At 52.3% G+C, this 18,906-nt stretch overlaps 1 protein-coding gene across 8 annotated transcripts in view; it reads right to left on the minus strand.

Annotated features, from left to right (window-relative positions):
- Nucleotides 1-1,763: 1,763 nt before the first annotated feature.
- The window catches only part of CHRDL2 (chordin like 2), a 34,305-nt gene continuing 17,162 nt past the window's right edge, over nt 1,764-18,906 (minus strand). For 4 of the 8 annotated variants that reach the window (XM_081539623.1, XM_081539625.1, XM_081539621.1 and 1 more), the window contains 8 exons: nt 18,030-18,172; nt 15,318-15,411; nt 13,564-13,619; nt 11,388-11,556; nt 10,268-10,462; nt 6,988-7,161; nt 2,602-2,694; nt 1,764-1,926 (listed from right to left, as the gene is read on the minus strand). In XM_081539623.1, coding sequence (XP_081395749.1) covers nt 1,847-1,926; nt 2,602-2,694; nt 6,988-7,161; nt 10,268-10,462; nt 11,388-11,556; nt 13,564-13,619; nt 15,318-15,411; nt 18,030-18,172 — 1,004 coding nt within the window. In that variant the 3' untranslated portion in view covers nt 1,764-1,846. Of the gene's footprint in view, nt 1,927-2,601; nt 2,695-6,109; nt 6,165-6,987; nt 7,162-10,267; nt 10,463-11,387; nt 11,557-13,563; nt 13,620-15,317; nt 15,412-18,029; nt 18,173-18,906 lie in introns of all 8 variants that reach the window. The other 4 variants (XM_081539622.1, XM_081539620.1, XM_081539626.1 and 1 more) reach the window with 3 other exon arrangements.

The following is an 18,906-nucleotide window of genomic DNA, read 5'->3' on the forward strand; positions in this document are numbered from 1 at the left end:
ACGAATACAGGGAAGGAAAAGACAACTCAGAGTGATGTCAAACCCTGGGAGAGCTGCTTAGAGATTCTGAGTGTGTTGACACACTCAGAAAGCTCTGGACCAAAGTCAGGAGGTTCTGATGTGCTGAACATGCCTCCCACGGTGGGAAAGATTTGGAGTGTATAGCACAATCTTCGAATAAGTCCATCAGAGAAACCAGGGAGGCAGTTGGCCTGCAACACCAGGACAAGTATACGGGGAAGTCATTCCTGTTCTGAGGCCCAGGAAATGCCTCTGCTCACAGATCCCTGCCTCCAATCCCATTCTCCAGTGAGGGAAGGGGTCCCTGTGCTGGGAGGGGTAGGGGTGGGTTCCAGGAAGCAGGGAAAGCTCCACTGAGAAGAAGATATCTGAGCTAGGCTGAAGGATGACCAGTTAATGGTGTGAATGGCTGATTCATAGGCTTTCAACTCAGGAGATTCAGAAGCCACCCTGGACTTCAAATTAACCCCACGTGGTGAGCAAGCAAGGCTGGAATGAGGAGTCTTCTCCAGGAAGGACAGGCAGAGGCTGGGAGGAGCTGGATGTCTTCTTACTCCGAGGATGAGGGGGAGATTCCAGGCATGTTCCTCAAACCCTACTGTCTCAGAAAACGCCCTGAGGAGCAAGCAGGGGGATTTTGGGGAGGATGATACCCCTCTCTGCTCAGTGAGGGCGGTGTTGGGAGGCAGCTTAGCTGACTTCCCCAACCTCAGATGCCCAGGGACAAGACAGGGGCTCAGAGCAGAGCCAAGTGGCTGCAGGTGGCAAAATCCAGCTCACAGGCCACTTGACAGCGTCTCTCCACGGCTTCCCATCAGCTTTGGGGATGGGGGGTGACATGTGACTGCAGGATGAGAGCACAGGTCTACGAATCAGTAGGTCTGAGCTCTGGTCCTGGTTTCACCACTCATCACTGTGAGGCTTTGGGGAAGACACTGGCCGATCCTGAACCTCTGTCTTCTCCTCTCTAAAATGGGGGTAATTCCTATATTGTTCACCTTAAGTAGAATCATGGGCATTAAAACGTCTTTGAAAGGGAAAGGAATTGTACCCGTGGGCAGGATAAATGACTGATGTTGTCTTTAATTGTAACTGTTAGGCCTTCTTCCCAGACCATGGTGCCAAGGTTGGCAATCTGACTGCCAAGTCTTGGAAAGCCTCTGAGGTGAGAATATTTGGGTTTATAACATTGGTCACGGTGGAACGGGAAGGAGTGCGAGCTTGGAGCAAGAAACCTGGCATACAATTCTGAATCTGCTACCACCCTGCTCTGTGGCTTCAGGCAAATTACTGCTCCTCCCTCAACTCTGCGTCCTCATTGTAAAGTGTAGCTGATGATTGTCAGGACCCCTGCACTATCTGCTGGGAAAGTACTTTGAGGCTCCATGCATACCCCCTCGGCTGGCTGACTAGAGTCAGTCCCCCTCACTAGGCTCAGTGCCGAAGAGTTATGGGAAGGGGGGCTGCCCACAAAAGCAGGAGATGCTGTAGCTGGGGGACTGGGGACAGCAGCAGCCCAGAGCAGGGGAGAGGCCACAATGCCAGACAAGAGCCTGGGTCAGAAGGCGGGGTGGGGGGGTGGGTACTAGCCCTGGCTCTCAAAGCCACTCACTGTGAGGACTGGGACCAGCCTCTGCCGCTTCTGCACCTCAGTTCCCAGCCCTGTAAAATGGGGATAACCAGGCCTGCCTGCAATCACTGTGAGAACACACAGAGACTGGAAATGGACTCAACAGGCAGGGTTGAGGGGTAATGCAACTTCTTATTTATTAATATATAACAACAAAAATGATAAAGCTCATATCTGCAACTGTTCAGATCTTTGTTATAAGGTCTTGGTCATTTTGTCTGGACTGGCCGTGACCTTCAGCTCCGGGGTCTGGGCTAGGAAGACTTTCCAGTGATCTGTATGGGGAAAAGAGTAAGAGTTGTGTGTGGGTGTGCAGTGTATGTATGTGTAAGGGTGTGTTTTTGGTGTGTGTGTGTGCATACATGTGCACAACTGAGGCAGGGTGACTGGGGTGGGGAAAACTTGGGACAAGGAGGACCGAGTAGCCTGGGTTTGCAGCCCAAAAAGGGGAAGGAGATGGGGACCCCATCCTACCCCCATAATCCCAAACGGTTCTGGCACAGAAGCCCGCCTTCAACATGACACCTGTTGGTGACCCTCCCCTCTGTGACTTCCTCTCCCCCCACCTGGGTCCATCTTCCTCAGGGTGGTGGGGAGGAAGTTGGGGGCCTCTGTAGGAACGTGATTAGGAGGTTTCAGTGGGAGAGGTTCCAGTAGAGGGACTACGCAGCACCAGGATTTAGGGGCTCAGAGTCCCCTCTGACAGCCCTGTCTCCCTCGCCCCAAGACCAGATCCAGCTGGCTCTGCTTCACCTTCCCGCTCCCGAGCTCCCGAGCGCCTGAGTTGGGAAATCTCTGGCCCAGACACCCACTGGATTCCTGTGCCGGGAATTGACGTCTGTGGCTGACAGCACCCCCCTCCCGGCACCAGCAGCCTGGAACTCCCCAGGAGGCCCCAGCTTCTAGCCCGACTCTCTTCCCAGGCCCCTGTCCTCAGCCCAGGGTCCCACCTTCGTGGGTGCCGGTGAGCAGCCGGAAGTTCTGTGCCTCTTTCTGGAAGTCTTGCTTCCTGACTTTCTTGATCTGAATCAAGTGGAAGATTCCTGAGGGCAAAGACAAAGGCGTGAGCAGGAAAGGGAGGGTGTGTGGTCAGTGAAACGGGGTGACTTAGACTCAGGACAGACCCAGTCACCTCCCTTCCCTCCCCTATTCTGACCAGACACCGAATCCTGTGGACTCAGTTTCCTAAATATTTTGAATCTGTTCACCCTATCCCCCAATGTCACCATTCCCCTCTGGACCCCATCATGTCTTACCTGGGTCACTACCCTAGACTTCTGACTTTTAACCCTGCCTCTCATCTGTGATCCTGGCCGCAGGCATTGGAAAACATGCCTGTTATCCTGTCACTTCTCCTTCCATGACCCTGCTCCTCTCACCATCATCATCCTGTGCTCACACCCCTTACCTGTCCACAATGCAGAGGGGGAAGGAGGGAGGGAGGGAGGGAGGGAGGGGAGCTGCCAGGCCTGTAGGGCCTAATCAGTCGTTTTTTTTCTGGACATAGAACGTATGACAAAAATCAACAGGTGATTTGCTTCAGACACCAAAGCACTACAGGTATCAGGATTGTAGGCTCCCTTTCCACTCAAGGCTCAGTTCATCCCATCCCTTGCCTGTGCTCCAGCCCTAACCAATTCCTTGAGGTCCCTAAAGGGGTCAAGCCTTCCCATTTGCCATCCCCTCTGCCAAACTCCGTCTTCTGTTGCCACAGATGAACTTCTCATCCTCCCAGCCTTACCTGGGAAGTCTTCCTGATTCTCCCTCCTCCCTTAAATAGTTATAATTTCCTCCTTGGGTTACCCACAGCTCTTGGCTTCTGTTTGTGATTGTTCCTATTTCTAATGTGCTATCATTGTGTCTGTTCTTGCCTCCTCCACAAGACTGGGAATGGAGAGGACTCTCCTCTTGGGTTCCCTGAACCTGGCCCACATTAGGCATGCTGAATGAATGAAATCCCTGGATGGATGGATAAGCAAATATATGTGTACCCGGTCTAGGCCAGGCCCTGAGGGGGAATGAGGTATTAGCTGGATCTCCTGATGTTTGTATCCCCCGGGAAGCTGGCCACAGGCACCACACATGGTGCTGAAGCCTGAGCACTTGGGCTATGAGGTCGCGCCAGCTGTTACCACCAGGGGCTGTGGCCAGAAAGAACAGATGTGACAGCAAGGCCTCTGCTCAGCCAGTACCACCCTCAAGAAAACCAAGAACTGGCCTTGCTTATGGGAATCCGAGTGGTATCCCACCTAGGGGCACAGACTGCTCTGGTCCTGGGACTGAGCTCCAGGAAGCCGGGAATGCCCAGCGCTGTGCTCAGGCCCACCCCCTTTCCCAGGTGCCAGGGATAGAATATGGGAGAGACTTACTCCAGTGGCCCAGGCTGCATCACAAGTATGAGATGGGAATGGGTCCTGGTGTCCCAGCCTGCCACTGCACAAACCCCCAAACACAAATTGAAGAAGTGACTGGGAAGAGGGAGGTCTCCACGTGGTCACTTGTAAAGCAGGATTGAAAGGTCTGGGCTCTTGGGCCTAGAACCAAGAGCTTGCTTAAGGGTCATGGTTGTGCCTTTTGACCTGTGAAGGATGTGCCAGGCCTGAGAGTGGCTGGACTGTGTGTGTCCCAGGCAGAGGCATAGTGGTGGGTGAGTTCCAAGAGACAGGACAGGCTCAGCTTACTGAAGAACCTTCTCGAGCACAGCCATTCCCAGAATGGCAAGAGAACCACATGTCTGGAGGTGGGGTGGGACTGAGTGCAGTCAGGGGCTCGAGACCATCAGGGAGGCTAACAGAGGGACTTCCTTCCCTAGGCAGGGGGAGGAATTGAGAACCCTGAGGTCCCTTCTACTCTTGAAATGCTACAATTGAAAAATCCTTAACACTAAGCCAGGTCTCTGCTCAGACTCTGGGCTGGGGGCCGGCCCCACTCTGGTGTGGCCTCAGCCCAGCTTTCAGCTCACTTTGTCTCCAGGTCAATTCTCCTCTTCCTCTCCTGGCCCCCAGGCCTGCTGTTTCCACTTGTCTGGGTGAGGAAACAGTAACGGTCTCCCACTGACAATCAGCCCTTGGGAGAGTTTGTTTTGACTCTCTCTGTCTGGGACAGGGAGGGAATGGGGGGTGCTGATGGGGCATTTCAGCCACCCAGGGGCTTAGGAGGTGGTAGGGTGGGCAGGTTTTCTAGTGAGAAGGTGGCAGGGCCTGGCATTGTGAAATTGAAGAGTCCTTCCTACTTCTTCCTTTTCACTGTGCCCTGGTAATGATATTTGGCCTTGAGCTATGACTCCCCCCGTCTCTGCCATCCCGCGCCTTCCTCAGGTCCTTTCCTAAAAGAATAAGATCACCTTTGTGGAGGTGGCACTGGGGACAGCAAGAGCTGGGTTTGAATCTTTGCTTTACTGTTTAAACTGTGTGATTTTGAGCAAGTCATTTTACCTCTCAGACTCAGTTTTCTTATCTGCAAAATGGGGCATTAATACAATACATACCCTTCAGGTTTCTTATGTCTGTGAACTGCAACACATTATACATAGTACCTGCTACTCACCAGTCACAGAGCGCCGGACATATAAGCATGGGCTCTGGAGCCAGAGTTTGAGGCTGTCGCTGCAGTATGCCCCACTTGCCTTTTTACATCCTGTCCAGCCCAGGCCCACCCTCCATGAAGGTTTCCCTGACCAGCTCGACTCCCAGGGAGCTCCTGCAAGCCATGAGGTCCTGAGGACAGAGGCTGGGCCTGTTACTCTCTGTGGTGCCAGAGGGGGTGTGAGGAGGCCCAGCATAAACTTGCAGCCCCACCTGTCCAGGGACTGACGGACTCCCAGGGATCAGAGCAACCATAAGGATTACTGAACCTCCTCCTCAGCCTCTGGTCAAGTCCCCTTCCTGCCCTTGCTTACACACTTTCGAGAATGGAATTTGCTCCCTCCCTTCCAATGCAGGAAGACTTTCAGGTTGAGAAGGCGCTTCCTCTCATTTAACGGAAACCTGATTCTCTGCCATTCTAACCCAACTGATGAGGTGGGATGAGAAGGATGCAGACATTTTTAGCACTTATTATGGGTCAGGGGTGGTACCTATGTCATTTCACTTGAGCCTCTCAAACCCCTTCTCCCCCATTCACAGAAGAGAAATTTGAGACCCAGAGAGGTCAAGTGATTGCCCAAGGCCACACAGCTGAGAAATGGCAGAGCTGGGATTCAAACCTAGGTCTGTCTGATTCCAAAGCCCCTGCTTGTTGTTTTGACCCCTGTGGTCACTCAGAGCACAACTGCTCCCTTTGCCTGGGGCAGTCCTTCAGAGCCATGAAGCCAGCGGTCCTGTTCCCCTTAGTCTTCTCTTCTCCAGGCTGAACAGCTCGGCTTTCTTGGTCCATTCCTCCCACGACAGGGGGCAGAGTAGAGCAGGGAAAGAGCCGCATCTGACGTCACAAGACCTGGGCTCTAGCTCCTCCACTTACTGGCTGTGTGGCCTTGGGCCAGGTACTTCACCTCTCTGAGCCTCAGTTTCCTCATCTGTAAAATGGGGATAATAATACCTAACTCTCAGGATCGTTGAGGATCAAATGAGATGATGAACGTGAAAGCACTTTGTAAATTTCAAAGTGTTTCACACATTGGTTGTTATTATCATTGTCATCATTCTTATTATCATTCCCTCTTCCACCCCCATCCCCCCCCACCTCCCCACTGCCAGCCAACCACATCATTAGAGAAAAGTGACCTTAGAACTAATTCCCAATTAAAGGTTTAATTTGTTTTACTCTATCCAGGGGATTTATGTTTAACAAGAAGAACCCCAAAGCTGAACTCTCAGCAACCTTCTCTTAACCTTCAGTTGGTGATAGAAGCAGCCTGCTGAACAGGGTAAGTTTCTCACAGAATGAGAAATATGTCGACTTACCTTAGAGGGATAGGATCCACCATAAAGGAAAGGCTAAATAAGACTAGCCTTGAGGATTTGAGGATGCTGTGAGGGCCCTCCTGCCTGAAAAGATGTCTCCTCCCAGTCTGCTGAAATTCTACCAATAGACAGCTCTTTGTTTAATCCGGGTAGGCATTTTTCTCTGTCCTGGCTCCTCACAAAGTGTAACAACCCCTTTCCCCCAGGAGAGGGAGCACTTCAAGGCCCTGGCATCTCAGAGTGGGTGAAGGTATCACAGCTCTCAGAGTCACTGTCTCCCTCTATCTTGGAATCTGGGACTTAGAGCTGGAAGATGACCTGAGGCAGGTCTTCTTGGGCCACAGGCACTTAATCAATTCCCTTAACACCCCTGGGAGGGGGTGGCTGGAGCTCAGGAAGTGGGACAGGCCAGAGTGGGAATGGGCCAGTGCTCACCTTTTACCAGCTTCCAGAGGTAGATCTCCACCTGCTCAGAGGCCTCACGCTCAAGGGCAAAGCGACGCAGGTTGTCCGGGCTTGGGGATACTGACGTGTGGACGAGAACTCGACCCGGCGCCTTCGGACACTTGGTGGCACTGATCTCACTGTGGCCGGGGTCTGCCTTGTCCTCTGGGAGAGACAAGGAGCTGTGAACGCTCTGTCTCCCCACTCCTGGTAGCCCAGGAAGAGGGACCACTGGGCTGACATCTCCCTCAGGGTCATTAGGGTCCTTGGGAAAGTTCTGGTGCCCCTGGGAAGACAAGGAGATCTCTGGGGAACAGAGAGGGGGCCTCTCCCCTATTCTCCTCCCATTGATTAGCATGTCAGAAAACTTCTCACCCTTCAGGGCCCAGCTCACCTTCCACCTCCTCCAGGCAGCCCATCTGGAACAGCTTAGTTCACCCTATATCCTCCCACCTATAGCTTGTTAACCCTTCTTGCTTATGCCTCTCACAGCAGCAGCATGCCCTTAGTTCCATGCTGCCTTGCATTGCCTAGGAGTTGTTTCATTTGGGTTTATTTTCTCTCTAAAATAAACACACAGGGGGAAAGGCAGGAATCCTGTTCCTCAAGTCTTTTGAGTCACTCACATCACCAAATACAGGCTCACAATGAACACACATAGAAGGAAAGGTTTGGGAGAGGTTGAGGCGCTGATGGCAGTAACGATGGTGGAGTGTGATACAGAACAGACGGTGGTAACTGTGATGATGGTGACTGCAGTGGTGGTGGTAGGGGTGGTGGGGTGGGGGTGGGGATGGTGGGGATGGTGGTAATGTTTGTTTCTGGATCCTACAAACTGGATCCAGTCCTAAAGCCTTGACATGTTGGAATTTCAAGGACATTCCTCAGAACTTTCCATGTATCAATACTCCCTGATTGTCTTTCAGGGACTGAAGGACTAAATCCCTACACATCTCCCCACCTTCTAGACTCTTACTAGTTATGAAGACCTTTGAGGTCTCCAGCTCAAAGCTGTAGGCTGTCTCAATATCTTTAAGGGGGAAGAGAGTAGGATCTGAGGGTGAGACCAAGACCACGTGTGTTTGTGAAGGAGCCCAGTAGAGAGCCACAGCCATTCTCATAGAGAATTCAAGAGAATTCCTGGGTGGTCCAATGGTTAGGACTCTGTGTTTTCACTGTTGAGGGCCTGGGTTCAACTCCTGGTTGGGGAACTAAGATCCTACAAACTGTGCAGTGCAGCAAAAAAAAAAAAAAAAAAAAAAGAAATGTATTTTAAAATAAAGAAAGAAAAACATAGGAATTCCCTGGCTGTCCAGTGGTTAGGACTCCACTCTTCCACTGCTGTGGGCCTGGGTTTGATCTCTGGTTGGAGAACTAAGATTTTGCAAGCTGCATGCATGGCCAAATAGATGAAGAGAATTCAAGTTGAACCCTCATCCATGATGCCATCATGCTTCTCCCTCACCTTGCCCCTACTGTTTATTAATCTATAAGTAATTGTTATCCCTTATGTCTAGGTTTTGATTTGCAATTCATAAAGCACTTTCATCAAGTCTGTGTCTAAGGTTCAGAAAGGTAAAGTAACCTATCTTTGCCTAGAGAGTAAGTTAGGTAGATAAGTATGTCAGGGAGCAAGCCCATGCAAACTCACATCTCCTGACAGCAAATTCTGGGGCAGGTGGAGACTTAGGATAATCATAGCCACTCGGCTATCTCATTTGTGAAATAACTGAGATGGAAGAATTAAATAAACTCTGTGAGATCATAGTACAATACTGGGTGCACAGTCGGTTCTCAGCGTTTCCTTCCTGTTTCTTCCCCGTTCTTCTCCTTTCCGTTTTGCTAGCCAGCGCTGTCAGAGATGTGACTAGGGGTAGTGCCTTCTACCCCACCTGCCTTCCTTCCAGGCTTGAGGGAACGGGCCCGCCCCTCACGACAGCTCCTGCTGACAGTCACAGGCTGCTCTTCTCAATGAGATGCTCTGACGTTTTTTCCTGCACAACCATTAATCCTAGGGTCACTGTTGAAAGAACTCAGCCGGCAACTCTGGAAGCCTGACTTCTAAAAGTTTTGTTCCCACCCTCCGCCGTTTCCTCCCACCCTTAGCTTTTAAAACCTTCCTGCTTATGCCTTCCACTCATGCCCTTAATCCCACACTGCCCTGCATTGCCTTGAAACTGCTCGGCTGTGTTTTCTCTCTAAAATAGACCCATAAGGTCAAGGGAAGGAATCAAGTCTTTCGAGTGACTCATATCACCAAACACAGGCTCACAATGAACTCACACAGAAGGAAAGGTTTGGGGAGAGGTTGAGGTGATGGTGGCAGTAATGTCGATGATGACTGTGATACGGGAGAGGTTTTAGAAGGATTTCTAGTTCCAGCTTGACTGCTCCTTTGTTGTGTGACTTAGGAAAGTCCCTTCCCTTCTCTGGGTCTCAGTTTTCCCATATGTTGATGAAGACTGAAGGAAGACAACGGTGATCAAGAGTATTGTCTTTGTGGGGATTCCCTGGCAGTCCAAGTGGTTGGCACTCGGCGCTTTCACTGCTGTGGCCTGAGTTCAATCCCTGGTTGGGAAACTAAGATCCAGCAAGCCTCATGGCATGGCCAAAAAAAAAAAAGAGCATTGTTTTTGGAATAAGACAGACAGGGTTCATATCCCAACTCTGTCACTTACAGTTTCCGGACCTGGGACAAGGTATTTATCTTCTCATTCTGTAAAATGGAGATGAAGATGACTACCCTGTCCGTTGTGGTGAGGATTGCATGAATTCATGCAAAATACCTATGTGGCACATGATAAGTGCTCAATAAATGTTGACCATTCCTCTTAAAAGGAGGTTCAAAAGGGAGGGGATATATGTATACCTATGGCTGAATCATGTTGAGATTTGACAGAAAACAACAAAATTATGTAAAGCATTATCCTTCAATAAAAGAATAAATTAAATTTTTAAAAAAAGTCCTAATAGCCTAAGATTTTATGACTTCCCTGAATCCAGGACATTACTTGATTCTGTGTATGCCTGAGAGCCTCTGAATCTGTAGCACTAGATGGTTCTGTAAGTCTGGTATTATATGAGTTGGGCATTTCTCATGGCCATGTTTCTAGCATTCTGTGCATCTAAGAGCCCCTGAATCCCACGACTCTGAGTCCATGCCCCATCTATCCATGCCCACATGAGATGTTCTACGTGTCTGTGCCCTGGGGAGAGAGACCCAGGCCTTGCTCTGGCCAGTGCCCTCCCTGCCCCCAGGCTCTCTTTGTACCTGGACAAATCTTGCAGCACTTCCCGGCTACTTTCTCAGGGTGATGGCAGGGGTACTCAGTGGGGCAGATCACCCGCTGGCAGTCCTGGCGGCCGTCCTGACAGGTGCACAGGATGCAGGGCAGGGGTCCGAAGGAGCGGAAGGCCGGGTGCCACACCTCCCCATGGGAGTATGTCTTCCCGCCATGCACACAGGCTGGGCCAAGGAAGGCAGGAAGGGAGGAGGGTCAGTACCTTGGGCTTGGGCTTGGGCTGGAGTCCAGTAATGGGTGGGGTAGGTCCTTAGGGTGCCCCTGCTTCACCAGTCTGGCCCAGCCACACTGCTTGTAAAGTAGAGGCCAGGGAATAAACCAGTCCCCTGTCCCTGACATCCCCCATCTCAGCACTCAGGGCAGAGGTGGGATCGGTAAGTTCTTGCTGAAGAGGAAGAGTCCTCCCTGCCTGTCATGGGCATCCACAGTGGGGTGCGGAGAGGGATGGCCTGATGGTAGGAGACCTGTGCTGTCACTACCTCACCATGTGAGTGCGAGCAGGTCCCGTCTGTTTTCGCAGCCTCAGTGTCCCATCTGTCAGAGAGGGGCTATGGATGCCACTGTGGCTCCTCCCAGTCCACCAGTCAGGGTGACCCGCAGTGAGGTCTCTCTCCCCGTCTGCTGCCACAGTTGTTTCCTTGACCTCCTTCCCTGATCCACCCCAACCATCCTCCTGCAGCCCAGCTCTGCTTCCCCCTTCCTTCATCAAAACCTTTCCCTCCTTATCTTGTAATAATTGATTTACATGCCTGTCTCCCCTACTAGTCTATGAGTCCCTTGAGGAAAGGGACCATTTTCATATCTCTCTTCTCTGCCTCTCAATTCCCAGCAAAATCATGCTCAAAAGAATATTGTTATATGGCCTGTAGTCCTAGTTCCAGGGCTGGTTCTGTGTCTAACTCAATACTCTGAACCTCAGTGTCCTCATCTGTCAGATGGAAGTTTAGATCTAATGTTCTATGAGTCTATCAGCCCATGCATGGCCAAGTTGCGATTGGCGAACCACTGGGTGGAGGTGCAGGGATGGGAATGGGAGCAGACAGGGGCCCCCTCTCCCACCTCAGGGTTGGCAGAGGCTCCGGTTCCCACCTTTCTTATGTTTCTCCTTCAGAACAATCTTGACTGTGGTGCTGCCTGCCTCCTTTGGTCGGAAGTGGCGAGGGATGAAGCCCAGAGGGGCGCTGGGCCCGGTGGGGGAGGGGGTGCTCAGGTCTCTCTTTCTCCCGCTGTCCCCTGAACACGGATCCTGGGAATGTCTCTGCGAAGGGCAGGAAGGATGAAGATCACTGATGGGCCACTGCCAGTGCAGAAGCAGAAAAACAGGCTGCAGTGAGAGGCCTGAAGGTGGCTCTTGTGACCGGGCCAGTCGGAAAGAGAGGGCATAGGCTTTAGGCAGAAGGAAGGTCTGATGGGGGTCAAAGACACTCCCAGGCAACGAATCTTTGAAAACCCTCAGAGATCAGTGGTTTGGAAGGCTAGCCTCCACTGAGCCCTTCCTTGGCTGGCAGCGCCAGAACCTTGGGGCTGAGGTGAGCAAAGGGGGCTGAGGTCTTGATCTGGAAGGTATAAATGATCAGGGACCTGGAGAACTTAATATTTAAGAAACGGAGTGAGGATTAGCGTCAGGAAATTCTTTGTCTGAGACGATTTAGGTGATGGGACAGGGGATGGACCTCCAAAGATCCCGCCCGACTGCAGAATCCCCCAGGTGAGAGGACTGAGAGCAAGTCCTGCCCAGAGATGATGGATCTTAGGAGCCCCTTTTCTGAATCCAACACCCCAAGACCCCACACCACCAGATCAGGTCTTGAGAGGGTTGGTGATGAAACCAAAGGGTATGTGTGATGGCCGTGAAACAGAGGAGGAGCTTCCTGGTCCAAAAATTGGGGATTGAGAAAGGAGCAAGTGGGCTGGGGGCAGGGGTGGAGTTTATCACCCCCTCACTGACACTGAGTCACATTCCTTCTTCTGCAGCCCCTTCCTGACTGTACAGTCTCTGAGACAGTCCTTCAATGACTGTACTGAGCCCACAGGAGTTCTCAGAGTGAAAACTATGTCCCAGCCCACAGTACGGGCCCAGGAACACAGGAGGTACCCAGGAAATATTTGTCAAGTAAAATAGAGGCAAGAAGGAATGGAAGAGCCCAGCACCCCTATATGACTTACCCACGACATCCAGCAGTTCACTGAATAGCTGGAACTACTTACTGGAACTAAGTCTGGTGGGTTTCACTTAGCTGCCTCCCATGAGAAGGACAGGGGCTTCCCAGGTGGCACTAGTGGTAAAGAACCTGTCTGCCAATGCAGCAGACATAAGACATGCAGGTTCAATCCCTGGGTCAGGAAGATCCCCTGGAGGAGGGCACAGCAACTCCAGTATTCTTGCGTGGAGAATCCCAAGGGCAGAGGAGCTTGGCGGGCTACAGTCCATGGGGTCACAGAGTTTGACACAGCTGAAGCGACAGCACATGCACGCATGGCAGGGATGGGGAGGGAGGTGAGTGGCATGGTCAAGATCCTCTAGAGAAGGCCCAGCATGGGGAGGGGGTGAGCCGGCAGAGGAGAAGGGAGAGCTCATTAGTTCAGACCCCTGGGGAGTCTCTGGGGAGGGGAGTCCCACTTCGACTGCCCCAGGGTCCAGGTGACCCAGGCTGAAAGCGCAGGTGGAGCTGTTCACAGGGTAGGCATAGCACGGGTAGTGGACAGGGACGTGAGTCAGTGTGTGAGCCCATTCTCCCAGCTCTTTTCTTTCTGACCAGAGAGAGTCAGGCAGTTTCGTTCATCTGAACACTAGACCAAGATGGAGAGGGGTCAAGACGGAACCGGAAACGTGAGGTAGCCCCAGACAGAGAACTGGTACCTTAGGAGCGGGATGGAAGGCTGGCCCAAGTCAGAGGCCACTCCCGCAGAAGACATGCCGCCCAGAGGCAGCCTGAATAAAGGCAGACACGGGCTCTGGACAGGACAGTGTCAGAATTTTCCAGGAGGGAAATCAGGATGCTTGAGGCCTGCTTCTGCCCTGTGTGGTGTTTTGGTTTTTTTTTCCCCAGACCCCTCTTTCCTCACCAGCCAGTGTGGGAGCCGTAATGGAATTCTAAAGAGGAGCCTGGAACCTGGTGGCGGCTAATGGAGCCGACCCAAGGGACAAATGAGACATGAAGACAATAACTGGGATTGCCTGCTCCACAGTCAAGGAGATTCAGGCCCAGGATGCCAGCCCCCTGGCTGCCGCCTCCCCACCCTCTCCATAAAGCTGTGCGCTCACCACCCCTCGGTGTGACTGCGTGGTGTCCTCTTGAGCTGACTTCTCACTGGACCCATCTAGAAACCCAAAGGGAAGTCCAGTCAGCCTCTACCTCCTCAGCCTCCCCACCTCTAGGCTCTGCCCCTCCAAAGCCTGGTGCTACTCCTGCAGCACCCATACCAGTAGTTCTCTTGGCCCCATGGGTATTTATTCATACTTCTCATTACATGTCTCCTCACCTTTGAGTTGATGAAATCCCTACAACTGAACTGCAGACTGTATCTCCACATTGGCCTCTTGGTCACTTAAGACTGAACCCCTTGGCTAAGCCAAAGCATGTCATTCAGTGCTTGTCTCAGATGGTGTAAGGGCTGCAAATCCTACCCCCACAGCCTGCTTAGCTGTGGTCCCCCAGCAGCCTCTCAGCCCAGCCACACCTGAAGTCACCAGGCTTGGCTGACACTATACACTCCCTGGCAGCCCTTAGCCCCTCTGTCCCTCCCACTGGAACAGCCTAGGACTCCTCCATCCCCTACCTGCCTGGGCCCCAGCACTCAAAACCCTTTGAAGTCCTGCAACTTCTTACAGCCCCCCTTCCCCCTGCCTCACATACAGTCTGGCTGCCACTGAGCAATCTGGGTTCATAGACCCAGAACACGGGAATCAGACTGCTGGCTAGAAATCACCAAGCGCAGTCTCTCAGTGCACACACAGCACAGGCCCACAGAGGGGAAGGAATCTGCACAAATTCGCTGGAAGAACCAGGACTAAACTGGTTCCTGGTCTAGTGCTCTTCCACAATGCCAACATCTGGGGAAGTATTCCATGGTGGAGTACTGCCCTCCTCGAGGTCTGCCTCCTCCAGGAAGCTTTCCTGGACTACTTCAGCCCACAGGGAACAATCTGGCTATCCATGCACTTCATTTTGCCCAAGTTGCTCTCCCCACACTCGCCACTGTGTTGCCTCTCTCTGTTCAGTACAGAGATGCTACCTGGATTCTGCTTGACACAGGGGCTCGGAGCCCCTTGACACAGGGGCTCGGAGCCCCAGTGAACCCAGGCCTGTGCCCAGCTCTGCGATGAGGAAGACAGGAGACGTGGTCTCTGCTCTACAAACTTCTCTTCTGTGCCTCTTCTGATCCTCTTGGCCTCATCTGACTGCAGGCATTTTGTCCCCTCATTGCAGGCACTGCAGCAGCACCCTCTTCACATGGACTGCAGCCAGCTTCCTTCAGACTCAATCCGGCGGCGGCAGGTGCCCTCATGCCACGCCTCCTCCATGTCTCCGCCCCCATGTCTTATCTCCCCCTCTACCACCACTCTCATCTCCCATTTCCAGGACAGCCCAACACAGTGGGGGAGGTGGAGGGAATGACTCCTCCTTGGGGTGAATCTTTGACCAGTGGGAGTTGGTGGCTGGTGGACCAATTCCTCCTCTCCCTCTATCACCTCCAGACCTTTCTGAGGAGCAGAAGGCTACTTGGAGCAGTAGGTCACGCTTGTTGTCAAGTCAAGGCCAGCTCCCCAACACATTCCTGTGCTGTTTTTCCCTCCCTCCCTGCTTCACTTTCCATCCCCTCCTTCTTGCTCCCTAGGATTATAATACAAATACTGCACATCAGTCTCTGGCACAGGCTCAGCTGTCTGAGGGGTGCAGCTAAGCCACCACCCTGAGGAAGGAATGGGCTGGGTGACCCCTGAGGATCCCCCAACAGTCCATGGCTAGGTCCCTGCAGTGGGTGGGTGCACGCTGCCAGATGTAGGGACAGACTTACCTTTGCAGGCCTGGCAGCAGGAGGCGGGCAGCGGGAGGGGTGCGGGGCAGCCTGGTTCCGGGCAGGTCATGAGGCCGCAGTAGATCTGGCCCTCCTGACAGACAGAGCACACAGGAGCTGGGAGATGAGCTCTGCTGAGGACCAGCCTTGGGGCTGGGATAGCCCCTGCTCTGGTGGTCCGTGGCTTGAGGTCTCCTCTGAGGTGGGCAGAGAGGGAGCAGCACAGTGTCCAGGCAAGGCCCAGGCAGCTCAGAGGAGGGTCCCTGCATGCTTCCCACTCACTCCAGGCCCCGAGGTAACAGTTATCCTTCAGCTTCTGAGCCTTTTCATGCCCAGCCTCTTCCTAGGCTCTCACAGCAACCTAGTGAGGTGAGATTTTCCCAACCTACAGCAGGGAAGGGACTGTGGAGGGGCCTGGAGCCCCTGAAGTCAGAGACACGCCCAGCAGAATGGACTAGAACCCATGTTTCAGGCTCTTCCTCCTGCTATCAATGTCCGTCTCCCCTGGCCTAGAACAGGGAGCCCAGCATAGATGAGCAGAATGAGTGCATGTCTCCTTGGACTCATCTTGCTCTTATGCAAACTCTAGGTCCCCAACTTCAGGACCCAGCCTGGAAAGGCAAGACTACAGGAGAAGGGGCCTTCTGGGAGTCAGGAGGCCAGATGACCTTTTTTGAGTCACTTCTCTGGGCCTCAGCTTCTTCATCTGTGAAACGGGGGCACTCCCATCTGGGTTGTGAAATCAAATGAGGGAATGGTTATGAAAACCCTTCTAAAACTGCAAGGCACAATGTGTCCCTGGGAAGAAGTGAGATTACTTCGAATCCTTCCCCTATTCCTTTTCCAGCAAGTCTCAGAAGTAAGGATTCTGATCCTTCAAACAAGTCCCATATAAACAGGGATGAGAAGAAAGAAGGGGAGACCCAAGTATCCAGGGAAAGGAGACAAGGAATCACAAGAATGCTCTTACCACCTCCCCCCACCATCAGTTCCCTCTTCCCACAGCCCACTCTTCATCCAGGTACAGCACAGTACAGGTAAAGGAGTGTGGGTTTGGAACCATGTGGTCCTGCATCTGAATTCTGAGTATGCCACTTAACTAGTTGTGTGACCTTATTGTGTGTGTGTGTGTGCGCGCGCACGCGCTCAGTCATGTCTGATTCTTTGCGACACCATGGACTATAGCCCACCAGGCTCCTCTGTCCATGGGATTCTCCAGGCAAGAAAACTGGAGTGGATTGTCATTTCCTGCTCCAGGGGATCTTCCCAATTCAGGGACTGAACCCGCATCTCTTGGGTCTCCTGCATTAGCAGACAGATTCTTTACCACTATGCCACCTGGGAAGTCGTGTGACCTTAGGCCAATTGCTTAATTGCTCAGAGCCTCCATTTTCTTATCTATAAAATATGATTAGTGATATCCTTCTCATATGGCCATTGGGATACTGTAGATAAACATAAGGTATTTCCTAGTAGATACAGTGCCTAGTTTACTTCAAGAGGCCCAGAGCTTGCAAAAAAAACCATTGTCTAGGTTGATTTCTAAGTGGTCCCTCTTATTATAAGTTGTTTGCTCTGCAGCATAGATACCTTGAAATTCAGACTCAGAGTGGTGGGATCCTCTCATTGAAAAGATGGGAGGCAGACCCGAGAGGGATGACTGTCTCTAAAGATCACGCACAGAACCATGGCAGAGCCGGAGCTGAAACTTGGGTGTCTGACACCTAGAATGGACATCTTACCCTCTCATCACTGCTGGATCAGATGATTATTTAATCAGAGAGGACTCTGTAGATCACCTGGTCAGACTCCTTAGTGTGCACCCATGTGTGCTCAGTCATGTCCAACTCTGTGCAGCTCTATAGACTGTAGCCCACCAGGTTCCTCTGTTCATAAGATTCTCCAGGCAAGAATTCTGGAGTTGGTTGCCATGCCCTCCTCCAGGGGATCTTCCTGACCCAGGGATCGAACTCATGTCTCTTATGTCTCCTGCATTGGCAGGCAGGTTCTTTACTTCTAGCACCACCAGGGAAGCCCAGACTCCCTTACACACTCAAAAGAACTGAGGCTCAGAGAAGTTTGCTGGTCAGGTGGTAGGGCAGTTGAGATGGCAGGGGTTTCTCCCACCAGTGCACAGATGCACTAAGCTCAAGGGTGAGGATGACATGCTGAAGGCCACCTACAAACGTGCAGCAGAGCCATGCCTGGAACCCCTGTGGAGGAGGAGAAGACTTTCCAGCTCACATCCTGCTTGACTTCAGTCCCTGTCTCCTGATAACACTGCTGGTTCAGCCCTGCCTGACCCTAGGCCCAGCTCTGACCAAAGCAGGGGGAGTTTAATTAGCTTCAGATTAAATTACATTTACTACAAACAGTCTGGCCCTGTCTCTGCACCCCAGGATTGATCACTGATCATTCATTCATTCATGCTCTGTGCCAGGCCCTGAGCTGGGGGCCCTGCAGGATACAGAAATGAGTTGAGTATGTCTCCTGCCCTCAAGGAGTGCAGTCTACAGAGGACACAGAAATGGCCAGGGTCAGTGTGAGGTGACCAGGCAGCTTAGGACAGCGTGGAAGCCCTGAGCAGGAGGTTCCCACCCACAGATGTTCCCTTCCCTGGAGCGCATTCACTCTCATGCCCTTTGACCAGGAGGGACAATCCCCCAGGGCCCAGACCACTGGCCTGCATGAGAGGGAAGTAGAAGGTCTTACGGTACAGCTGCAGAGGACACACTGGTTGGGCAGGTGGGAAGGAAGCAGTTCGTGGGCACTGAAGATCTCTCCGTGTTGGTACGTGGTCCCGTTATGCTGGCAGGACCTTGGTGGGGCCCGGAGCCCAGAAGGGGTATGAGGTTCTGCAGGTGGGGAGGGGAAGGAGGAAGAAGAAAATGGTCTAGAGCTTTATCAGAACTAACTGGGCCACTTCTCTGAAATGTTTGTATCTTATCCGTTGTTGTCATTTAAACCAAGCTCTGGCCTCAGCCTTCCCAGCCAGACCTCATATTGATGAACCAAGAGGAACCCTGACATTTCTCTCTGACCATGTCACTCCCTCCCATGGCCTTTAAGCCCCGGAGTATCAGACGTGGCTCTGATTGCAGCAATAAGGCAAGGCCAGAAGCCTCAGCTCCACTGAGTGCCACTCAGTTTAGACCTGTGTTACTTCATTCAACATTCAGTAAGCATCCATGGAGCACTGGCTAGTGCCAGGCACTGTTCTAGGTTCTAGGGATACAGAAGTGAACAAAACAAGGTTCCATATGGAGTTTCATCCTAGTGGAGTTCACTGGTGTGATCTGGACTGTGCTTTATCTTAGAGTAAGTGCCTGCCACTCCCCAGCCACCAGACACCCTCCCCATCACCTGCCAGTTAGCCTGTCCTCACCCTGCTGGGTAGAGGGGTAGCCCTCCAGTTCAAGGGGAACCTGCTCCTTTTTTCAAGACACTTTTACTAAGCACCTTCTCTGCACCAGGCACCATGCTACATGCTTGGAATGGAGTGCAAATAAGGCCCAGCCCCTCGCATCAGGAAACTGATGGTCTCACTGGGTAGAGAGACAGGCCCCAAGCAGTGACACTGGTATGGTCT

The sequence above is a fragment of the Giraffa tippelskirchi genome, chromosome 11 (assembly GCF_054371585.1).
Source record: "Giraffa tippelskirchi isolate mGirTip1 chromosome 11, T2T-mGirTip1v1.2.pri, whole genome shotgun sequence".
Classification (NCBI taxonomy): domain Eukaryota; kingdom Metazoa; phylum Chordata; class Mammalia; order Artiodactyla; family Giraffidae; genus Giraffa; species Giraffa tippelskirchi.